This window comes from Danio rerio, chromosome 17, assembly GCF_052040795.2.
Source record: "Danio rerio strain M-AB ecotype USA chromosome 17, GRCz13ab, whole genome shotgun sequence".
In the NCBI taxonomy this organism is placed as follows: Eukaryota; Metazoa; Chordata; class Actinopteri; order Cypriniformes; family Danionidae; genus Danio; species Danio rerio.
This window is the reverse complement of record NC_141037.1, coordinates 48290001-48309446: the sequence shown is the minus strand read 5'-3', so window position 1 is coordinate 48309446 and position 19446 is coordinate 48290001. Positions and strand designations below refer to the sequence as shown.

The 19446-nt window shown below is 34.0% G+C and overlaps 2 protein-coding genes across 2 annotated transcripts in view; both read left to right on the top strand.

Moving 5' to 3' along the window:
- On the top strand, positions 1-13392 carry si:dkey-21a6.5. The gene is made up of 9 exons (XM_087290999.1): positions 1-221; positions 3465-3623; positions 7118-7256; positions 7343-7431; positions 7752-7815; positions 8391-8479; positions 8681-8793; positions 10170-10326; positions 12684-13392. The coding sequence occupies exons 1-9, from the start codon at positions 173-175 to the stop codon at positions 12839-12841; spliced, it is 1017 nt and encodes a 338-aa protein (XP_087147125.1). The 5' UTR covers positions 1-172; the 3' UTR covers positions 12842-13392.
- A 2082-nt stretch (positions 13393-15474) lies between these two features.
- mrpl35 (mitochondrial ribosomal protein L35) overlaps positions 15475-19446 on the top strand; it is a 4638-nt gene continuing 666 nt past the window's right edge. Inside the window, 2 exon segments of the mRNA NM_001076725.1 lie at positions 15475-15515; positions 16396-16558. Coding sequence (NP_001070193.1) covers positions 15485-15515; positions 16396-16558 — 194 coding nt within the window. The 5' untranslated portion in view covers positions 15475-15484.

Sequence of the window (19446 nt, the reverse complement as noted above, 5' to 3'; positions counted from 1 at the left end):
GACTTGATCACATGATTAGCGTCATATGACATTGATGAGCCTTCGGAAAGAGGGAATGAGAGAAGGAATCTTCAACAGTTTCCAGCAAACAAGGTTTTACCAAACACTGTCGTCTAGCGGGATGAATTCAGACGGATAAACAGATGTGGGACGCTTGAAGTAAATCTGGATCATGGAGCGTTTGGGAATTGTGTCTGTTCTCGCCACCGCTTGCCTTTTGGGTAAGTTTCCGAATGACAGTAAATCAAAATTTGACTTTTAAGACCCTCTTTTCATGCTTTTTACCATTTAGCTGACATTTTAAAACGTAATTGCCCTAGTCGTTTCGACGTTTGGCTTCTGTTCTTCGAGGGAGAGTTTTCATTTTTTTAATGAACCAGTTAGATACTTTTGTAAAAATATTCTGTTTATATCTGGTTGAATGGCAGCATGTTAATGTGTTTTAGTGTAATTATCTATCTATCTATCTATCTATCTATCTATCTATCTATCTATCTATCTATCTATCTATCTATCTATCTATCTTGGCAATGTTTTAACATAATGTTTCAATTGCAAAGCATAAATTTACTCATGTAAAGGGGTTGGGTTTTTGTGTTGACTTGTATTATAAATAATTAATTATAGTTATAACACTTTAACTTTTTTTGTTCCTGCAGTTTACTTAGTCCATTGGTGAAGGAAATTGTAGCCAAACTCAAATTACAAACATTACAGACTTTTGGTTTATTATTTAGTGTCAGATGTGTGCCAGCAGTTTTCAACACAGAGATGCCATCAGTTTATATTTTAGGGCTTTTCCAACAGCATTCTTCCTGACAACTGATTACTGACAGGTCTGAATCCAACAAATCTTGCAAGTATTCAAAATCACTAACAGAAGCAGCTCTGCAGTATAGTAAACAAAGACTGTACTGTGGTTATTGACCTGCAGTGACTTTTTTATGACCTCTTATTAATTTAACAAAAAACATGTGATTCATCAAACTTATACAATACTGTGTATTCAAAGACAGTGTTAAAAAGCACTGTAAACCTCATTAGTTTCTCATTAGGAGAAAAAAGCCCAGAAGAGAACAAACAGAAACGGTTTCTTGACCCTTCGTTTGTTCCTAGTGTTTCTGGAGAGAAATCAAGTCATATGACTGTGCCCTCTGAATAATTTTATTTTTCCAGTGTGCGCTTGTGGCGCTGAGGGTGATCGGCCTCATGGCTAATGTGATTACATTCACAATAAAGACTCTGTTTGCCTTTCTGGTGATGGTTAACATCCATGCTTTGCCATTTACATTACACACTAGCAGACGATAAAACAAACACACGGACTAAGAAATGTGAGCATAGTTCATCTGATGTTATTATAGTCCACGTAGAAGTTGAGTGTTGAGATAAAATGGACAAGAGATCTCATACCGTAGTAACTGCTTTCTGTAGAAATTTGTTGAAAAGCTTTGGATATTTTTAGTTTTTGTTTTTGATGGCTGGTCAAAGATACATTATGAACAGTAATATTGTTAAACTATTTGTTTATTTAAATATATATTATATTAAATATATATATATTTATATAAATAAAAGTTGTGAAATGAAAATTCTCAGGTGGAATGCCTAAAATAAGATATATATTTTTTAGATATTTCATGTTGCATGTGGTCTACAAATGTCTAAATAGTCTTTACAAATACTTTAAAAAAGCAGTTCCTCTTAAACTATATGGTAATTTGCACATACTTGCAGTAAACAGGAATTCTGCAACCACGTATTAAAGATTGGGGGGGTTCAGTTTGGTCTATAAAGAAAAGAAACTAAGTGCCGAAAGAAATAATATAATATAATATAATATAATATAATATAATATAATATAATATAATATAATATAATATAATATAATATAATATAATATATAATAAAAGTCTAGTTCCAATATGAAAGTTATCATTAGTTATCATAGTTTTTAAACTCAAATTGCAATTTGAAAGGGTGCAATATTTACTATTATTATTAATTAATTTTTTTTATTTATTTTTATAATAAAAGATGCGATTATTTCAAATATAGTAACAAGCATATCGTTTTTGTAAGTTCTGACAGTTCGTAAGCACATTATCCTGAACAATATGAAAAATGTAACAGAAGTGTAAAGGTTTTGAAGGTTTTATATATCTTTTTATACATGAGAGTTTACATGTAGTGAATTTAGTTTATTTAAAAATACTGTTGTTATTTTCCTTAGTTATTTGTCATAACAACTGACAACTTTATTGGAAAACATGGTAACAATGTTTAAGAAGTTTTAGATAAACAGCAAGGCAATGCAGTGGAGCAGTAGGTGGTGCTGTCGTCTCACAGCAAAAAGGTCGCTGGTTCGAGCCTCGGCTGGGTCAGTTGGCGTTTCTGTGTGGAGTTTGCATGTTCTCCCTGCGTTCTCGTGGGTTTCCTCCGGGTGCTAACTCATGCCTTTTTACTAAAAGATGAATACCCCATTCAATGTTTGTGCTGCAAAACTCCCCTTACTGTAAAACACATTTTACTGAACTGTCCTGCTTTTAATGATTCTAGAAGACTTTTTTTATGAAATGAACTCTCATAAGGACATTTTTAGCAAAGTGACACCAGAAGTTTTTTTAGAATTCTTATCATGTATTAACACAAATAATGTTATTTAATTTGTGTATTCATTTATTTGTTGTTCTTAATTGGTTGTTTAATTATGAAATGTTCTTGCCATGAAAATAGCCTTGGTTGCTGACATGGCAATAAATAAAAAATACATTGCAATACATCCTCCGGGTGCTCCGGTTTCCCCCACAGTCCAAAGACATGCGGTACAGGTGAATTGGGTAAGCTAAATTGTTCGTAGTGTATGAGTGTGAATAAGTGTGTATGGATGTTTTCCAGAGATTGTGGCTGGAAGGGTATCTGCTGTGTAAAATATGTGCTGGTTTCGTTGGCGGTTCATTCTGCTGTGGCGACCCCAGATCAATAAAGGGACTAAGGGGAAAAGAAAATGAATGAATGAATGAATAAATAAATAAACAGTACACTAGCGGAGCTTACTTTGCAATTATGGTTTGGTCTTTGGTGCTGTTAAAATTACCACATCAAACCATGTTTATGAAATGCTAGTAAATTTGCATTTTGAATTGCAAATCGCAATTTTTATCAGATAAATCTCAATTAGATTTTTTTTGCAAAGCATGCAGCCTGAACTACTTGCAAATAATATTCTGAACTATTTGCAAATAACATTTTACAATAGTCACACATATGGTGCACGGGTTCGAATGACCATAAATTGTTGTCCACTTTAAAAAAACTTACTAGTCACTTTTATAGAAAATAAACAGCATAAACATTCTTCAAAATATATTATTATTTTCTTTATTATTTCTGCCGAAGACTGTTTTGAGTTTTCCAAACCATTTAATTCTGTTTTTAAGAGCATTTGGTTTGTGGTTGTGCAGGAGCGGTGAAGAGTCAGACGACCCTCAGTCCTGCGGTGACCATCTCCACAGTCAGTGCAGACGTGAGCACTGCGGCTCCCAGCACCACAGGACCCAGCTGCTCCGTCCTCAACACTTCCACCTGCGCTGCCTGTGCTCCAGGCTCTTACTATGATAACGGTAGGAGATTCTTATGTAAAAAGACACCCCTGACACCTAGATACCCTAGAGTCCTCTAGCAACACACAAAATTACACCTTATCGAATAAACAGCTCATAATCACTTTCTACTGGATTCCAGGTCATGAGTAGGCCCACACGGACTCTGCGCATTCAGAAATATGGAGATTTTCCCAGATTTTTAGCCTATTATTGAGTCTATTTATTTGTGTTAATGTGTGTAAATTTATATTAGTAATTTATTTTTTTTATTAATTTCAGTCATGCTACTGACTTGTGATTATGCTTAACTGCCTGGCCTATTCACACATTCAATGAATTTTACAGAAAGTATAAACTCAATTATGTTGGCAGCGCTACACAGTTTGTAAAGTAATTTTCTGTCTTTCAGTAGATATATCATATGAGAGACTTGCTTTGTTTGCTAAAATAAGTGGATCTAATTGATTTGCTTTGTAAACATTAAATAAAAAGCTAAAAAGTTTTTTTTTATTCATATTATACATTTTACTTATGATACTCCCAAAATCATTTCGAATAAATCCACAGATTATCTACAAAATTCTCTGCAGAAATAGTAAAAATATCAGCAGATTGTGTTTGGCCCTAGTCATGAGATTTGTTAATGAACTGGCCAATGAGGCAGAGAAAAACTATACAGTATATATTTCTCTGAGAGTAACATAATGTTTAATTCCTTCCTCCAATCTAAAATTGACATTTAATTTGTATATGTACAAAAAAAGCCAAGTGGAATGAGATAACTGTACACATTATAATCTGCTAGAGATCAGCACAAATATATATTAAAAGACAAAATTCAGAAGTTATTTTTGAGAGCAGACAGGACCAAACTGTCTATGCTAGATACAGAGTTGTTTTCTCTATGTAGACTCATTTGTTTTTATTAAAGAAAGATGCTTAACTACTGAAAATCTAATGCATTTTATTGTAAAATGTGTGTGTGTGTATACATATACATACATACATACAGTTGAATTATTAGCCCCCCTAAATTACTCGCCCTCCTGTTTATTTGTCCCAATTTTTGTTTAACAGAGAGATTTTTTCAACACATTTCTAAACATAATAGTTTTAATAACTCTAATATCTGATTTATTTGATCTCTCTCTCATGATGACAGTAAATATTATTTGACTATATTTTTCAAGACACTTCTATACAGCTTAAAGTGACATTTAAAGGCTTAACTAGGTTAATTAGGTTAACAGGTAGGATAGGATAAATAGGCCAGTAATTGTATAATGATGGTTTGTTCTGTATACTATCAAAAAGGGCTAATAAAACTGCTTTTATTCTAGCCAAAATAAAACAAATGAGACTTTCTCCAGAAGAAAAAATATTATCAGTCATACTGTGAACATTTCTTTGCTCTTGAAAATAAAAAAATATAAAAAAATAAAAAAATCTGCAAATATAATGAATTTTAAAAAAATCAAATTTTGTATGTATATATTTATGGATAATGAAGTTATTATTATGTAGCTAATATATTTATATATTTATAGTTGATTTATCACAACTTGCATGTTTTGTAAAAACTTTTTTCCTATAAAACTTTACAGAATATAGACAGTGTCATACCGTATGTTCTTGCATGAATATTCCTTGAAACTCTAACATATAAAACAGAGAAAACACAACAATGATAAAAAATCACACACACTCACAGGTAGACAACATGCACGTTTACATTCCTGTTTGTCATATTTATGACTCTTCTTTGTTTTGATATTTGCAGTGTCAATTTTCTCCAGTGTTTCTTCAAAAGTTTTCTTGTAATATTACTGGGTTTGCACGGTGGCTCAGTGGTTAGCAGTGTCACCTCACAGCAAGAAGGTCACTGGTTCGAGTGCCAGTTGGACCAGTTGATATTTCTGTGTGGAGTTTGCATGTTTTCCCCATGTCCGCGTGTTTCCTCCAGGTGCTCTGGTTTATCTCCACAGTCCATGTGCTATAGGTGAATTGAATAAACTAAATTAGCCGTTTGTATGGGTGTGTGAATACGTGTGTATGGGTGTCTCCAAGTACAGTGTTGTGGCTGGAAGGGCATCCATAAAACGGTTCATTCCGCTGTGGTGACCCCTGATAAATAAGGGACTAAGCCGAAGGAAAAGGAATGAATGAATGAGTTCTGTTTGGCGGCAGATGCTGAAGCCCTTTTGATTTTCAGACTTCACCTTTTTTCAGTCCTCAGTAAACATTTATTTCTATTGTTAACTGGATTCTATTGAGTCTGGGAAATTACTAAGTGATAAAATGTATGCTGATTCCTAAGTCCCACTTTTAAAGATAGAAATGACCTGGAAGTGGATTATTTATTTAATTTAATTTAAGTGATTTGTAAAATCCATCTATCCAAAATCCATTACACTTACTCTTGAAGTCAGAATTAATAGCCTCCATTTGAATTTGTTTTCTTTTTTAAATATTTCCCAAATGGTATTTAACAGAGGATGAAAATTTTAACAGTAAGTCTTATAATCTTTTTTCTTCTGGAGAAAGTCCTATTTGTTTTATTTCAGCTAGAATAAAAGCAGTTTTTAACTTTTTAAAAGCCATTATAAGGTTGTAATATATTTTTGATTGTCTTCAGAACAAACCATCATCATACATTAACTTGACTAATTACCATAACTTGCCTAGTAATCTCAATTAACCTAGTTAAGTCCATAAATATCACTTTAAGCTTTAAAGAAGTGTCTGTGAAGTGAAATATCTAATAAAAGTTTTCTCTTTGCTTAACAGAAATTGGGGAAAAATAGACTGGGGCTAATAATTCAACTGTGTAACTTCAACTGTGTTTTTTTTTTTTTTTTTTTTTTTTGCTGAGTTATATAAAAATGTATGAATATACCGCTGCAATTTACAGCTTTACTTTTTAATTAGGGGAAAAAGCTTTAAAGAGATTACATATGAGCTCAGATATTTAGGTCGCTGTCGCATTTTAAAACTATAAAATATGCAGTACAGTAGTTTCTTTTTCATTTAATAAAGTTTTCATGGACCGTTTTTTTTTACCCCTGCCAGTGGATTGTTGTGACTCTCACAAGAAATCAATCGCAGTGTTTTTATATTTGAAGGAATATGATTGGCTTTTTGCCACTGAAGTCTCACCCTTATCTGTGCTTTATGAATTCAGGATCAAAGCAAGAGTTAACAGAGAAAGATCAGCATCATGGTACCAACAAAGCCTGATCGATCTGGTTTAATTTGGTCATCTCAAAACTAATCCTTAGTTTGATCAGCCATCATCATGGTACAAGCCCCTAGTGATCCAAACAACTATTTCATTTATTTATTTATTTATTTTAAAAGTTGAATCTCTCTCCTAAAGCTAAAAGCAAACAAATCCAGAAATAAAAAGGGAATCATGACTGGTGTGTTTAACAGCTTAAAAATGCAATTTCTTTTCTATGTTAATTCTTTGTTGACTTCGGATTTGTAGAATGCTTGTGTCTTTCTGTCCTCAGAGACTCTGCTGTGTTCTTGCTGTCCTGACGTGGGCATGTGTGTGTCTCCCGAAGCTTGTCTTCTCTGTCTTCCGGGTTTCTATCAGCCTCTAGCTGGACGGCAGAGATGTCTGCCTTGTTCATCTGGCTTTTACAGCAAGTCAGTGAAGAAATTATTGTGTTGTTTGTTTGTTCAAAGCATAAGAAATTTTCCAGCATCAAAGCTCTAACCATTTCTGTCATTAGTTCCACTGGAAACACTGTCTGCCAGGCTTGCCCTGCTGGTTTCTACAGCAATAACACAGGATCTGTGTCCTGCAGACCCTGCGCACCAGGTAACAACTAAATGCTTTTTATTTAACTTATTTAATGCTATATAGGAAAAATTTTGTTGTAAGATAAAATATTAAGATAAAATACTGGCTTGGTTTTACTTTAATCATTTGATGTTTAATTAAGTAAAATTTAATATGATAGCCATATACTCATTTCCCAGTGATGGGTTGAAGCTGGAAGGGCATGTGTAAAACATGTGCTGGATAAGTTGGCGGTTCATTCCCCTGTGGGTGACCCCAGATTAATAAAAGGACTAAGACGAAAAGAAAATGAATGAGCCATATATTAATAAACACTTCCTTTTTTAAAATTGCTTCAGGTTTCTACTCTTCTTCTCGAAATTCAACATTATGTAATCCATGTCCACAAGGCTCATACTGCAAGTAAGTTCAGACTGTAAATCTAGGATATCTCAGGGTATGAAGAATATACACTTATTGCAAATATAAGTAGATTTAGCAAGCAAGAATAATTAACATTTTAGTTTCTTTAAGAAATGGCTGTTTAATTAAATAGTTTTAAGTAGTTCTTATACTGTATATCTTCTTGATATTTTCAGATTTAGGTGCAGAAATGTAATGCATTTTTACTTTCAGTTTTGTTCTGTTATAGTTATAGATCACCCAAAATTAAAACTTACTATTTACTCTCCCTTTAGTGGTTCCTTACCTTTTATGAGTTTTTTTCTTGTTGAACACAAAAGATGTTCTGAAGCAAGCTGGAAACTTGTAACCATTGATTTCCATAGTGAAAAAAAAAATTAATAAAAAATGAAAGTCAGTGGTTACATATCTCTAACATCTTTTCTTTATTGTTTAACAAAAGAAAAAAAAAACTCATGAAGGTTTGAAACAAGTAAAGGGTGAGTAAATGATGACAGCATTTTCATTTTGGGTGAACTATCCCTTACATTTATATTGGTTTGTTGTAAAAGTTCTCCCATTCTGTGCACCGTTAGTTCCTCCAGTTGTACACAGTGCCCGATCTGTCCTGCCGGATCAGAGGCTTTGCAAACCGCTTCCAAAGAATGTACACTCTGCCGCCCAGGTATCTTAACACAGTTTTAGTGATGGTATGAAAGTCATGTTATAAAAGCTGCTCTGAAAACAAATAAATTTAGTCGTATTACCTTGACATGATGAGTGAGTTTTGTTATAGTTTAGTGCATGAAGGAAGGTATTTGTTGAATTAGTAAAATTTCAACGCTTGACTTGACTGGATCTTATCTGAATTCAATATTTCTGACAGGAATGCACAAGCCTTCCTATCAAAGCATGTGCCAGATTTGCAGCAGTGGTTTCTATCAGATCCGATGGGGTCAGGAAAACTGTGACCTGTGTCCTGAAAACCACTACTGCCCTGTGAGTGTTTACTTCCTCTAACCACACACAAATACTGTATTTACTGTTGATTTGTAGCCCATAGAATGTCTTGGGACCAAAATTGCACCTCTTTTGCTCTCTGAGGCTGCATTTATTTGATTATTAATACAGTAAAAACTGTCAAATTGTGACATATTATTACAACTTAAAATGGTCATGTTTAATTTATTCTAAAAATGTATGAGCTGCTATTTCTGTAGAACTTCGATATGGTGCAATTAAAAATGTGTTCACTTTATTTATCTGGGAGACATTGCATTGTTTAAGAGTGAATTCTTATCACATGTATAATGTAAAAAAATTAAAGATTTTATTTTAAATAAATTTTGATCTTTCTTTTCATCACAGTGTCCTATGAACTCAAATGTTTCAGTTTACACAAAGCTATTAAGCAGGGCAAAATTGCTCATAATTGATTATAAGAAGCTTATAATTATGAGTTAAATAAAAAGATTTAAAGACTGGAGAAAAATCCTGATTCAGCTTTGAATCACAGAAATTAGAATTTTAATTACAAACATTTTTAATTATAGTAATATTTCTTTTAAAAGCATTTTTTTAAAAAACTTACTGATTCCAGACTTTTAACTGGTAGTGTCGGTATTCATACTTCAGCTTAAAGGAACACTATATGTTTTTTAAATAGGCTAATTTTATAGCTAGAATTAAACTGTTTATCATTTTTTTAATCTATTCATCTGATCTCCAGGTCTGCTGTAAGCACTGTTAGCTTAGCTTAGCACAAACCATTGAATCGGATTAGACCATTAGCATCTCGCTCAAAAAAATATTAAAAATCTATTTTGATAATTCTTCTCTTTAAACCTCGACTCTTCTGTAGTTGTAATGATGTAATGAGACCAACGGAAAATAAAAAATAGCTGTTTTCTAGGTCAATAAGGCTAGGAACTATACTCTCATTTTGGCATAATAATTAAGGGACTTTGGTACCATACCATGGCTTCAGAATACGCAATGATATTACAGTCTTAACCTACCATGTAGCTTACAGAGTCAAGCTTTAAATAGTAAAATTATCAAAACTTTTTTTTTAGTTTTTGAGAGAGTTGCTAATGGTCTAATCTGATTCAATGATCTATGCTAAGCTAAGCTAAAAGTGCTCCCACCAGACCCATAGATCGGCTGAATGGATAAAACTGGTAAAAGGTTGTAAAATAAGACTATATCCTAAAAAGTGGTGCGCTCCTTTTAACAAGGGCTTATTTATTGCACTGAACAAGTGACGCAGAGCGTGACAAAAGTCAAAAGGGTCTCAATAAGGTAGAGATGCATTTGAACACGTTAATATACCAAGTGGAACAGGACCTAAATGTGCCTCTTTCTTTCTATCCCAGAGTCCTGATGTAAATCCGATCCAGTGTCCCGCTGATGCATTCTGTCCTGAGGGCAGCTCTGCTCCTGGTTACTGCATGGAGACCTTCTTCAGAAAGGCAGGCGAGACGTGTGAACTCGCTCCAGTCACCATTGCACTGCTTGTTATTGGAGGAGGAGGTATGGACGTTTGAATCATCTCTGAATTGAACTTTTGTTCCCAAACCCAAAGGTGGAAAATACAATTTTACGGATTATAGTCTTACTAAGCTCCGCCCACTTAAGATATGGTCAAATAACTGGAATTTCACTGATAAAGAAACCAATCTTATTGACGTCATTTTCAATCCAAGCAGTGTTTTGTTGGCAATCTGCTGTAACACTTGCTTTAAATTGTTCATAGTTACTTCGTTTTCTGTTTTTAGTGGAAATTAATGGATTTTGTCCACTAAATCGCTTATTAAAAATAAAATAACAATAATAATTATAATAATAATAATTAAAACTACTTTGTCGGGAGGTTAAATTAATGCAATAAACTTGGTTGTTATTATACGTATTTATTGGTCATTTTTAAGATTATTATTGATCAGAATCGTGTTCTTAAGCTGTTTTTTAGATCATTAATATACACTAACCAGAAACTTTATTAGGTACACCTGTCCAACTGCTCCAATCCAATCAGCCAATCACATGGCTGAAACTCAATGCATTTAGGCATGTAGACATGGTCAAAACGATCTGCTGCAGCAAACCGAGCATCAGAATGAAGAAGAACGCAGATTTAAGTGACTTTGAATGTGGCATGGTTGTTTGATGCCAGACAGGCTGGTCTGAGTATTTTAGAACCTATTGATCTACTGGGAAATTTACGCACAACCATCTCTAGGGTTTACAGAGAATGGTCTGAAAAAGAGAAAATATCCAGAGAGCGGCAGTTCTGTGGAAACAAATGCCTTGTTGATATCAGAGAAGAAAGACCAGACTGGTTCCAACTGATAGAAAGACAACAGTAACTCAAATAACCACTCTTTATAACCAAGGTATGCAGAAGAGCATCTCTGAACACACAACACGTCCAACCTTAATTCAGATGGGCTGCAGCAGCAGAAGACCACATCTGGTGCCAATCCTGTCAGCTAACAACAGAAAACTGAGGCTACAACTGGCACAGGCTCACCAAAAATTAGACAATAGAAGATTAGAAAAACGTTGCCTGGTTTGATGAGTCTCGATTTCATAATTAAAGCATGATACCATCTTACCTTGTATCAACTGTTCAGGCTGCTGGTGGTGGTATAATGGTGTGGGGGATGTTTTCTTGGCACACTTTGAGCCCATTCGTACAAACTAAGCATCGTGTCAATGACAGCCTACCTGAGTATTGTTATCATTAGTATTGTTATCCGAGTATGAGTATTGTACCTGAGAGTTGCTGACCATGTCCATCCCTTTATGATTACAGTATAGTCATCTTCTGATGGCTACCTCCAGCAGTATAACGCGCCATGTCATAAAGCGTGAATCATCTTAGACTGATTTTTTGAACATGACAATGAGTTCACTTTACTCAAATGGCCTCCACAGTCACTAGATCTCAATCCAATAGAGCACCTTTGGGATGTGGTGGAATGGGACATTGGCATTATGAATGTGCAGCCAACAAATCTGCTTTAGCTGTGTGATGCTATCATGTCAATATGGACCAAAATCTCGTAATATTTCCAGTTCTTAATATTTTCCAGTTCCAGTTCTCTTTAATATTTCCTTGTTGAATCTATGCCACAATCGATTAAGGCAGTTTTGAAGGCAAAAGAGGGTTCAACCCGATACTTGTAAGGTTTACCTAATAAAGTGGCCGGTGAGTGTAGGTCTTACTAACATTTATGGAAAATATTAATATATTGAAACATTTTTAAAGAAAATTGCTGCAAATTATTACCAATATAGTCCACATAAACAACATATTTTAATCTGTTCATTGAAGTAATTACTGGACATACAGAGCAGTAAAATGTCACTGAAATTTGCTAAAATCCGGTAACCCTAAAAAGAACATTTAAAAACTCCTCATATTTACTTCACCTTCATTCATTTTAAATCATTGCAAATTAGGTCTAATTTAGTTCTATAAACTTACAATAATGAAATAAACAGACTTAATCATTAAATCTTCTTCTTAGATAATAAAACATCTGATACTACATCTTTGGTGTTAAATTCCATGACACTGTTTACCTTATAAAAGAATGTTATATCATGATCTACATACAGCACAATGTTGATTTGTGCATTAAATAAGTCAAGTTTTTCTTTATTTCAGTTTATTGTAACCTTTCATTTATTGACATCTATTATAAAAAGGCCTCTGGTCCTCTACAGCATTACAGCATTAGCCGTTAGCTTTTTAAGCTGAGGTTGCGAGCAATAATGAGCTAAACCAAAATAAGTTTGTATATTTTTTTTATTTCACATAATGGAATGTTTTTAGTTTTACTTAACCTCGTGGTTTTCTTTTAAATCTCCTCCTCCTACAGTGGGTCTTCTCTTTATCATTGTTTTGGTTCTGCGGAGAAGAAGAGATAATGACAGTGAACTGTCCCTGGCCCGGACGCCCCTCCTGCGCAAAGATCGGCCTCCGGGACGCTTCTACGGGATCCCCTGTGACGCAGAGCCGGTTTATGCTGGCTGGTGACATAACTGTGTACAATGAAGCAATACCAGCTGCACATTTTTGGTCCGAACGTTAGATCTTTTATTGAACCGTCCTAAGCTTTATGTTGGTACGATGCTATTAAATATTTAATGAATGAAGACGCACTTTTCTGCATTCCAGTTTTAAAGCGTTTACTACTGGCCATAATGTGGAGCTAAAAGTCCTGATGGTGATATGTCTGACTGCTTTTTGTGTTTGGATAGTATGATAAACCACTCAGTATTTTTGTGGGGTGGGGGTGGGGGGATGGGGGAGGGTCTTTTTCTTTTTGCATGGGATATTAGGTTAAGCACTGAAATTTTTGGTCATTATTTGGTCATTTTTGGACATTATGCTTATTTTGTGCACTTGTGGTACCACTACATTTGACTACCTGGGCTCCTCGAGGTACATTGTATTATATTTGCAGTTCTTGTATTTAATATGACGTCACACATGACTTTTAAAACATTTTTGAACAATTTCCAGGGTCAAATACTGGAATAAATGGCTTTGCACAACTTTGAAATAAAGGTGTAGCGTCTCTGTGAGAGTTTGTTGGGTGATTCTTTCAGCTTCCAGTGTGTAGGCTGATATCAGGCATACTGGGCCACTTTTTTGTTAATCTGGGTTGATTTTTATATTTTTGTGTTAAATTGATGAATAAAATATAATTGTTCAGACCCTACAGGTTTTAAAAAATTAGCTGCTCCACATTTTTTCAGATTGCACTATTTAGGTAAAATGGGCCGGCTGGTCAGAAAAACTGGGCCAGTCAAACTGCAAAGTCAAATAGAAACATACATTTAATTTTTTTTATTTTCATAATGTAACTGAACATTGTACTTTCAATTGCAATAAAACTTCTCTTTGAATTGGATGAAATAAAATAAAACATTAATTTTAAACCATTTTGTCAATAAAACCTACATTTCATGAACAAAATGCACCAATAACAATTTGTTTAATGGCAACAAATGACTGCAAAAAAAAAAAAAAAAACAATCAATGGATTTTATCAATAGAAAAAAATAGCAAAGATCGAGATCGATGTAAAGTTTTTTTTAAAGCATTAAAACATGTTTTTTGAAGATAAAGCCATAGTCATCAAAATGCCATTCTGTTCTTTATTTGTGTTTACACATACACCGTAGAGCACAGATAAACAGACATATTTGGAAGGTAAAATGTGAAAAGGGCATGCCACAAATGCTAAAACACAAGATATACAAATATAAATAATTTTTAAAAGGAAAAACTAGCAGAATTTCTGATTAAACTTAACTCAGAAGTGGCCCATTTTAACTGAAATAACGGCTCATTTTATACACATTCAGGTAAATTGGGCCAGCAACTAAAAATGATTTACGTATAAAAATCTAGTTTATTTAATTTTATGTCAGAGGGGCCATCAAGACATGAGTTATAAATAATTCATTTAAAATGTGCTTTCATTTGTTTTCTTTTTGGCTTAGCCCCTTAATTAATTAGTGGGCGCCACAGCGAAATGAACCGCCAACTTATCCAGCATATATTTAACGCAGCAGATGCCCTTCTCATTCTCTCATTCACACAAATATACTGCATACAATTTAGCTTACCCAATTCACCTATACCACATGTCTTTAGACTTGCGGGGGAAACCAGAGCAGTTGCGAACACGGGGAGAGCATGCAAACTCCACACAAAAATGCCAACTGACCTAGCCGAGGCTTAAACCAGGGAGCTTTTTGCTGTGAGGCAATCGTGCTACGGCCACGGCGCCACCACGTTAGCAACACCCCAGTTAGCAACATTAGACCAATAAAATGATTTGCTAAATATTGAGTACTGATATGGAAAAAGTTGCAGCTATATGTTCACTTTCAAAGAAAAATAAGACACTTCAACCTTAAAAAGCACATTTTATCTGATAAACCAATTTGTCACTATACCTTCGTTTTCTGAACTATCATGTGAAATATATAACAATATCATCAATTCAGGGGGCATAATGGTTAGCACTGACGATTTACATGAAGAATGCTGTGGTTCAAGCCTCGGCTGGGTCAGTAGGCATTTCTGTGTGGAGTTTGCATGTTCTCCCCCGTGTTGGCGTGGGTTTCCTCCAGGTGCTCCAGTTTCCCCCCACAGTCCAAATACATGTGCTATAGGTGAATTGGATAAGCTAAATTGTGTGTGTGAACGAGTGTATGGATGTTTCCCAGAGATGGCTGTACTGGATAAGTTGGTGGTTCATTTCGCTGTGGCGACCCCTGATCAACAAAGCGACTAAGGCAAAAAGGAAATGAATGAATGAATTTTATGATTCACCTAAAAGTTCATGCATTTCTATGCAAATATAGTTACAGATGTTTGGAGATTTTTACCTTCATAATTTGATTGTTATTTAGAAGATATTTCTTTTTTTTTGATTAAATAAAGCCAGAAATTCTTTGAAGCACGTAGACTATATTCATCATAGCTTATTTATCTAGATCTGCTGTGTGGTATGATAAAAAGCGAGCGAAATCATATCTTTAATTTTGCTTTTTTAAAACAACATTTATTTTCTGGGAAACGTTTTCTACAGTGTATAACTGCAACGCGTTTTTTTTTTTGTCCAAACCGGCCACTGTAGTTGATACGTCAGTGGAGTTTAAGATGGCGGCCACCTTGACGAGAGGACTGTCAGGTATGAAATGTGCACATTTAACATTTGGATGATCAGAAATACTTTATTGACATAAAATTGATTGCGATCTTAATGTTGATGCACATTAAAATACAAAAATAAAGCGGTCTATGTTTACAACTTGTCAATATAGTAACGTTACTTGATTTTTGTAATGGAAAGATTAAGTGTTTCCCTTCATGCTGTATAAATGTATCATTTATTTAAAACTGTGCTTTATTATTTTGCATTTGTTTTCTAATTATTTTATATTTTGCGGAAATTTTTGTATTGTGTTATTGCATCGATCCCTTACGAAAATTAATCATTTATCATAACGTTAGTAACCATGTTTTTTGCGTGTTGATTTCCACCAATATGGAACAAAATACTATAGTAATTCAAAGTAAAGTACAGTTAAGTGTATTATACTGTATATATTATAGTATTTACACTTCACCTCTATTGAATATTTAAGTGAACTGATAAACTGTAAGTAATACTGTTGTTCTTTAGTTTTTACCACAGTAAACTGTGGTGTTTTGTAGTTTAATATTCAGTATATTTATAGAAAACTACAGTGTAGGGTCATTTGTTTATTTATTTGTCCTAGTTGCCGTGTTACTATATAATTACTACAGCAGACTATTTCAAGCATTTTACTATAGTATGGTTCAAAAACACCCTATTTACTACAATTTATTTTTATGTGGGGACAGTTTTACTACAAATGCTATGCTTTAAGTATGGTAAGTATAGCAAACCCATGGTTAACTTGTGTTTACTAGCTACACTAGCGATTTTGTTGTTGTTAATTTTCGTTTAGTTTTTAATTAGACACTCATTGTTATTTATGTGTCTGTAATGTGTAAACTACACTAGTTTGTCATCTTCTGTTCAGGTTTGCTGAGACCACTGTCAGTTTTCGGCAGGGAATGTCTCTCTTCTGCTGTCAGACTCGCACAGAGCCCTCGCTTCTCGACTGTTTTGCCGAATCATGCTTTCAGAACACTGACCCCGGCTCACACCACTGCTCCTGTGCAGCTGACTGGACTGCTCAGTCGGTAAGACACTGCCTGTTTATAGTTTAAAAACATACATTTTCTTACGTCCAGATGGTACCATGAAGTCCTGTTCAAATGATAACTATAACCACAATAAATGAGTTAAAAAAATCCTTTCACTTCCAAAGTGAAAATTGGGAAATCGACATCACTATTGAAAGCCCCTATCAGTGTAAGGTTTTTAATGAACGTTAGCCTTAAAGGAACACTACAAGTTTTTAAAAATAGGCTCCCCCTAAAATAAACAGTTCAGCATTTTTTAATACATTCATCTGATATTTGAGTCTGGTGAGAGCACGTTTAGTTTAGCTTAGCATAGATTATTAAATCAGATTAGACCATTAGCATTTCGGCGAAATACTCAAGGAACTTTGCTGTTGTACCATGGCTGCAGCTCATGCAATCATATTATGCAGTGCCTGAAAATAGTCCCCAGCTGTAACTTTTTTTTTTACAAGTCAAATCAGAAACATTTGTTTGGAAGTCTGTCATGTATTATATCTACAAACTGTATTGTACATAAACCATAGAAACATTTACACATTTTGAATATTATACAATAATTTTACTGATATTAAAATAAAAACTAGGTGAGGTACATAGCCGTGGTACGAGTGGTGTAACGGATCACAAATCCAAATCACATTATGGTTGTTTAGTCATGTACCAGACCATTTTTTGGATCAGCCAAAAAGGGGAGGAGACAAAAGTAATTTGCTTTCCATTTATTACATAAGCAGTACTGCAAGAAAGTTTTCATTTTAACAAACAGAACTTATAACCTGTCATTTTATTAAAAATAAATTAAAGAAATAATCAGCTGAATAAAAATAAAAAGTTAAATATTCTTACTAGTTCTTAATAGTTCTTACTACTGTTGCTGATAACGCTTAATGTATTAAGCGAACATTATAATTTGTACAACAATATTTATTTGTAGTCATTTTCAATTAATGATTCAGTTATTCACTCATAAAACTTCATGTTTCAATGCTCGATGAGTCATTTTTGAAGTATTGTTCAGTAGCATGTTTTTAATTACTGGCCACCTATTGGTTAAATAATGTAACTGCAGCCTACAACTATTATTTTTGAGCATCAAGTTAAATGCACATGACGGTGATTATCGGCGATATCTTTACCATAAACATCAGTGGTTTCATCTAAACTATAATCTGTTATACCAGTGTTATTTGACTGTTTGTGAACTAAAGACCGAATCTCTTTCTTGATTTCTGCGTTTTTCAAACACGGATTTGAATTCAGCGTTTGGAAGGATTAATGATTGTATGCAAATCACCATCGTTTATAATTTATGTTGTGTGAGTGTTGAGATCTCGATCTTTCAATGATTAATCGCGCAGCTTACACTGAATGCATTAATGTAGGTTAAACAAGTCATGACTGTAAACACCTTTAATAACCTAAGAAACCCACCACATCACGAATAACCCAAAACAACTTCTTCTGTAATCAATATATTTTACAGAAAAAGCCTAAATGTTTCTATAAATGTGATTTGAATGACGTGAGAGGTGATCTCTCTGCGATCATTATATATTTAGTAAAGTAAAAAAAGGTATTAATCCACAGGTCACGTGTGTTCCAAACTGTGGGTTGTAATCTGTACGAATCACGGATTAACCGTGATCTGTTACACCCCTACTTTGTACGGCAGCAAAGTTTCTTTCTCATTACACCAGAATGAGGGTAGAGTTCCTAGCCATATCGACCTAGAAAAGTGGCAACATTTGAGTTTTTGTTGGTCTTAGTAGATTATTTAACTACAGAAGGGTGAAGAAAAAAAAATATTAAAACACTTTTTTAAAAATCTTTTTGGGGCGAGATGCTAATGGTTTAATCTAATTTAATAATTTATGCTAAGCTAACTAAAATTGCTCCCGCTAGATATGGAGATCGACTGAATGGATTTTAAAAAATGTAAAACAAGATGTAAAATGGTAAAAAAAAGTTGTAAAATGAGTCGATTTTCAAAAGTTCATTCAAAATGATCTGTATGCTTTAAAACAGGGACAAAATTTTGCACTTGGATGATAATAAGCTTTCAGAACTCAAGGTTTTTGCTTCTGCCTATATGGATGAGTGATTTTAATAACATCACTCTGTACTTATCACTCTGTACTTCATGTTCTCGCTAGATTTTCAGTTCAATCAAATGCTCTTTAGTATCTGAAGCGTCTTGCAGCCTACAGTGTAGTGATGAAGCTTTTTCTAAGATTGGTCCCTTGATGTTCACACAATTGTTATCTGTTTCTATCTACATGGCGAATGACCCTTATGGTGCACTACATAGTAGTGATGTGAAGAAACAATGCTTTTTAAAAGCTTTAAACAATTCATTTGCAAAACGATTGACTGTTTCAAAGCTTTTGAAACACCATGTGCTGGGGACACCTGCTGGTCAGAACTGTGTAAATGCAACAAAAACTTTACAACCTGTTATAACTTGTTTTTTTTCAACAGAAAAAGCAAACTCATAAAGGTTTGAAAACGCTTCAGTGGCAACTATTTCCATGGCCTGAGCATCAACAAACTGACAATATTGTTTGAATATAAAAATGTATTTGATATAAAATCCACGTTAAGCGTAAAAGTGTGTATATCTATTTTTAAATGTTACTGTTTAAAGGTATAGTAAATTTACTTTCTATTTTCTCACCCTCAGCAGCTTCTACTCTTTTTGAGTTATTTTTTTCTGTTTAAGAATGCTAGAAAACCTATAACCACTGACACTTATAGAAGAAACAAAAAATACTATAGAAGTCAATGGTGACGGGTTTCTGAGATTGTTCAAAGTGTCTTCTTATGTGTTTCACAACAAAAAAATGACTAGAGGGTAAGTAAATAGTTTGTAAATGGATCAACTA

Excerpts from the sequence above, each read along its gene's own strand:
- si:dkey-21a6.5 (XM_087290999.1), top strand. The coding sequence starts at position 173 with ATGGAGCGTTTGGGAATTGTGTCTGTTCTCGCCACCGCTTGCCTTTTG. Across the intron at positions 222-3,464 it reads CGCCACCGCTTGCCTTTTGG|GAGCGGTGAAGAGTCAGACG; the intron begins GTAAGTTTCCGA and ends GTGGTTGTGCAG. Across the intron at positions 8,794-10,169 it reads CTGAAAACCACTACTGCCCT|AGTCCTGATGTAAATCCGAT; the intron begins GTGAGTGTTTAC and ends TTTCTATCCCAG.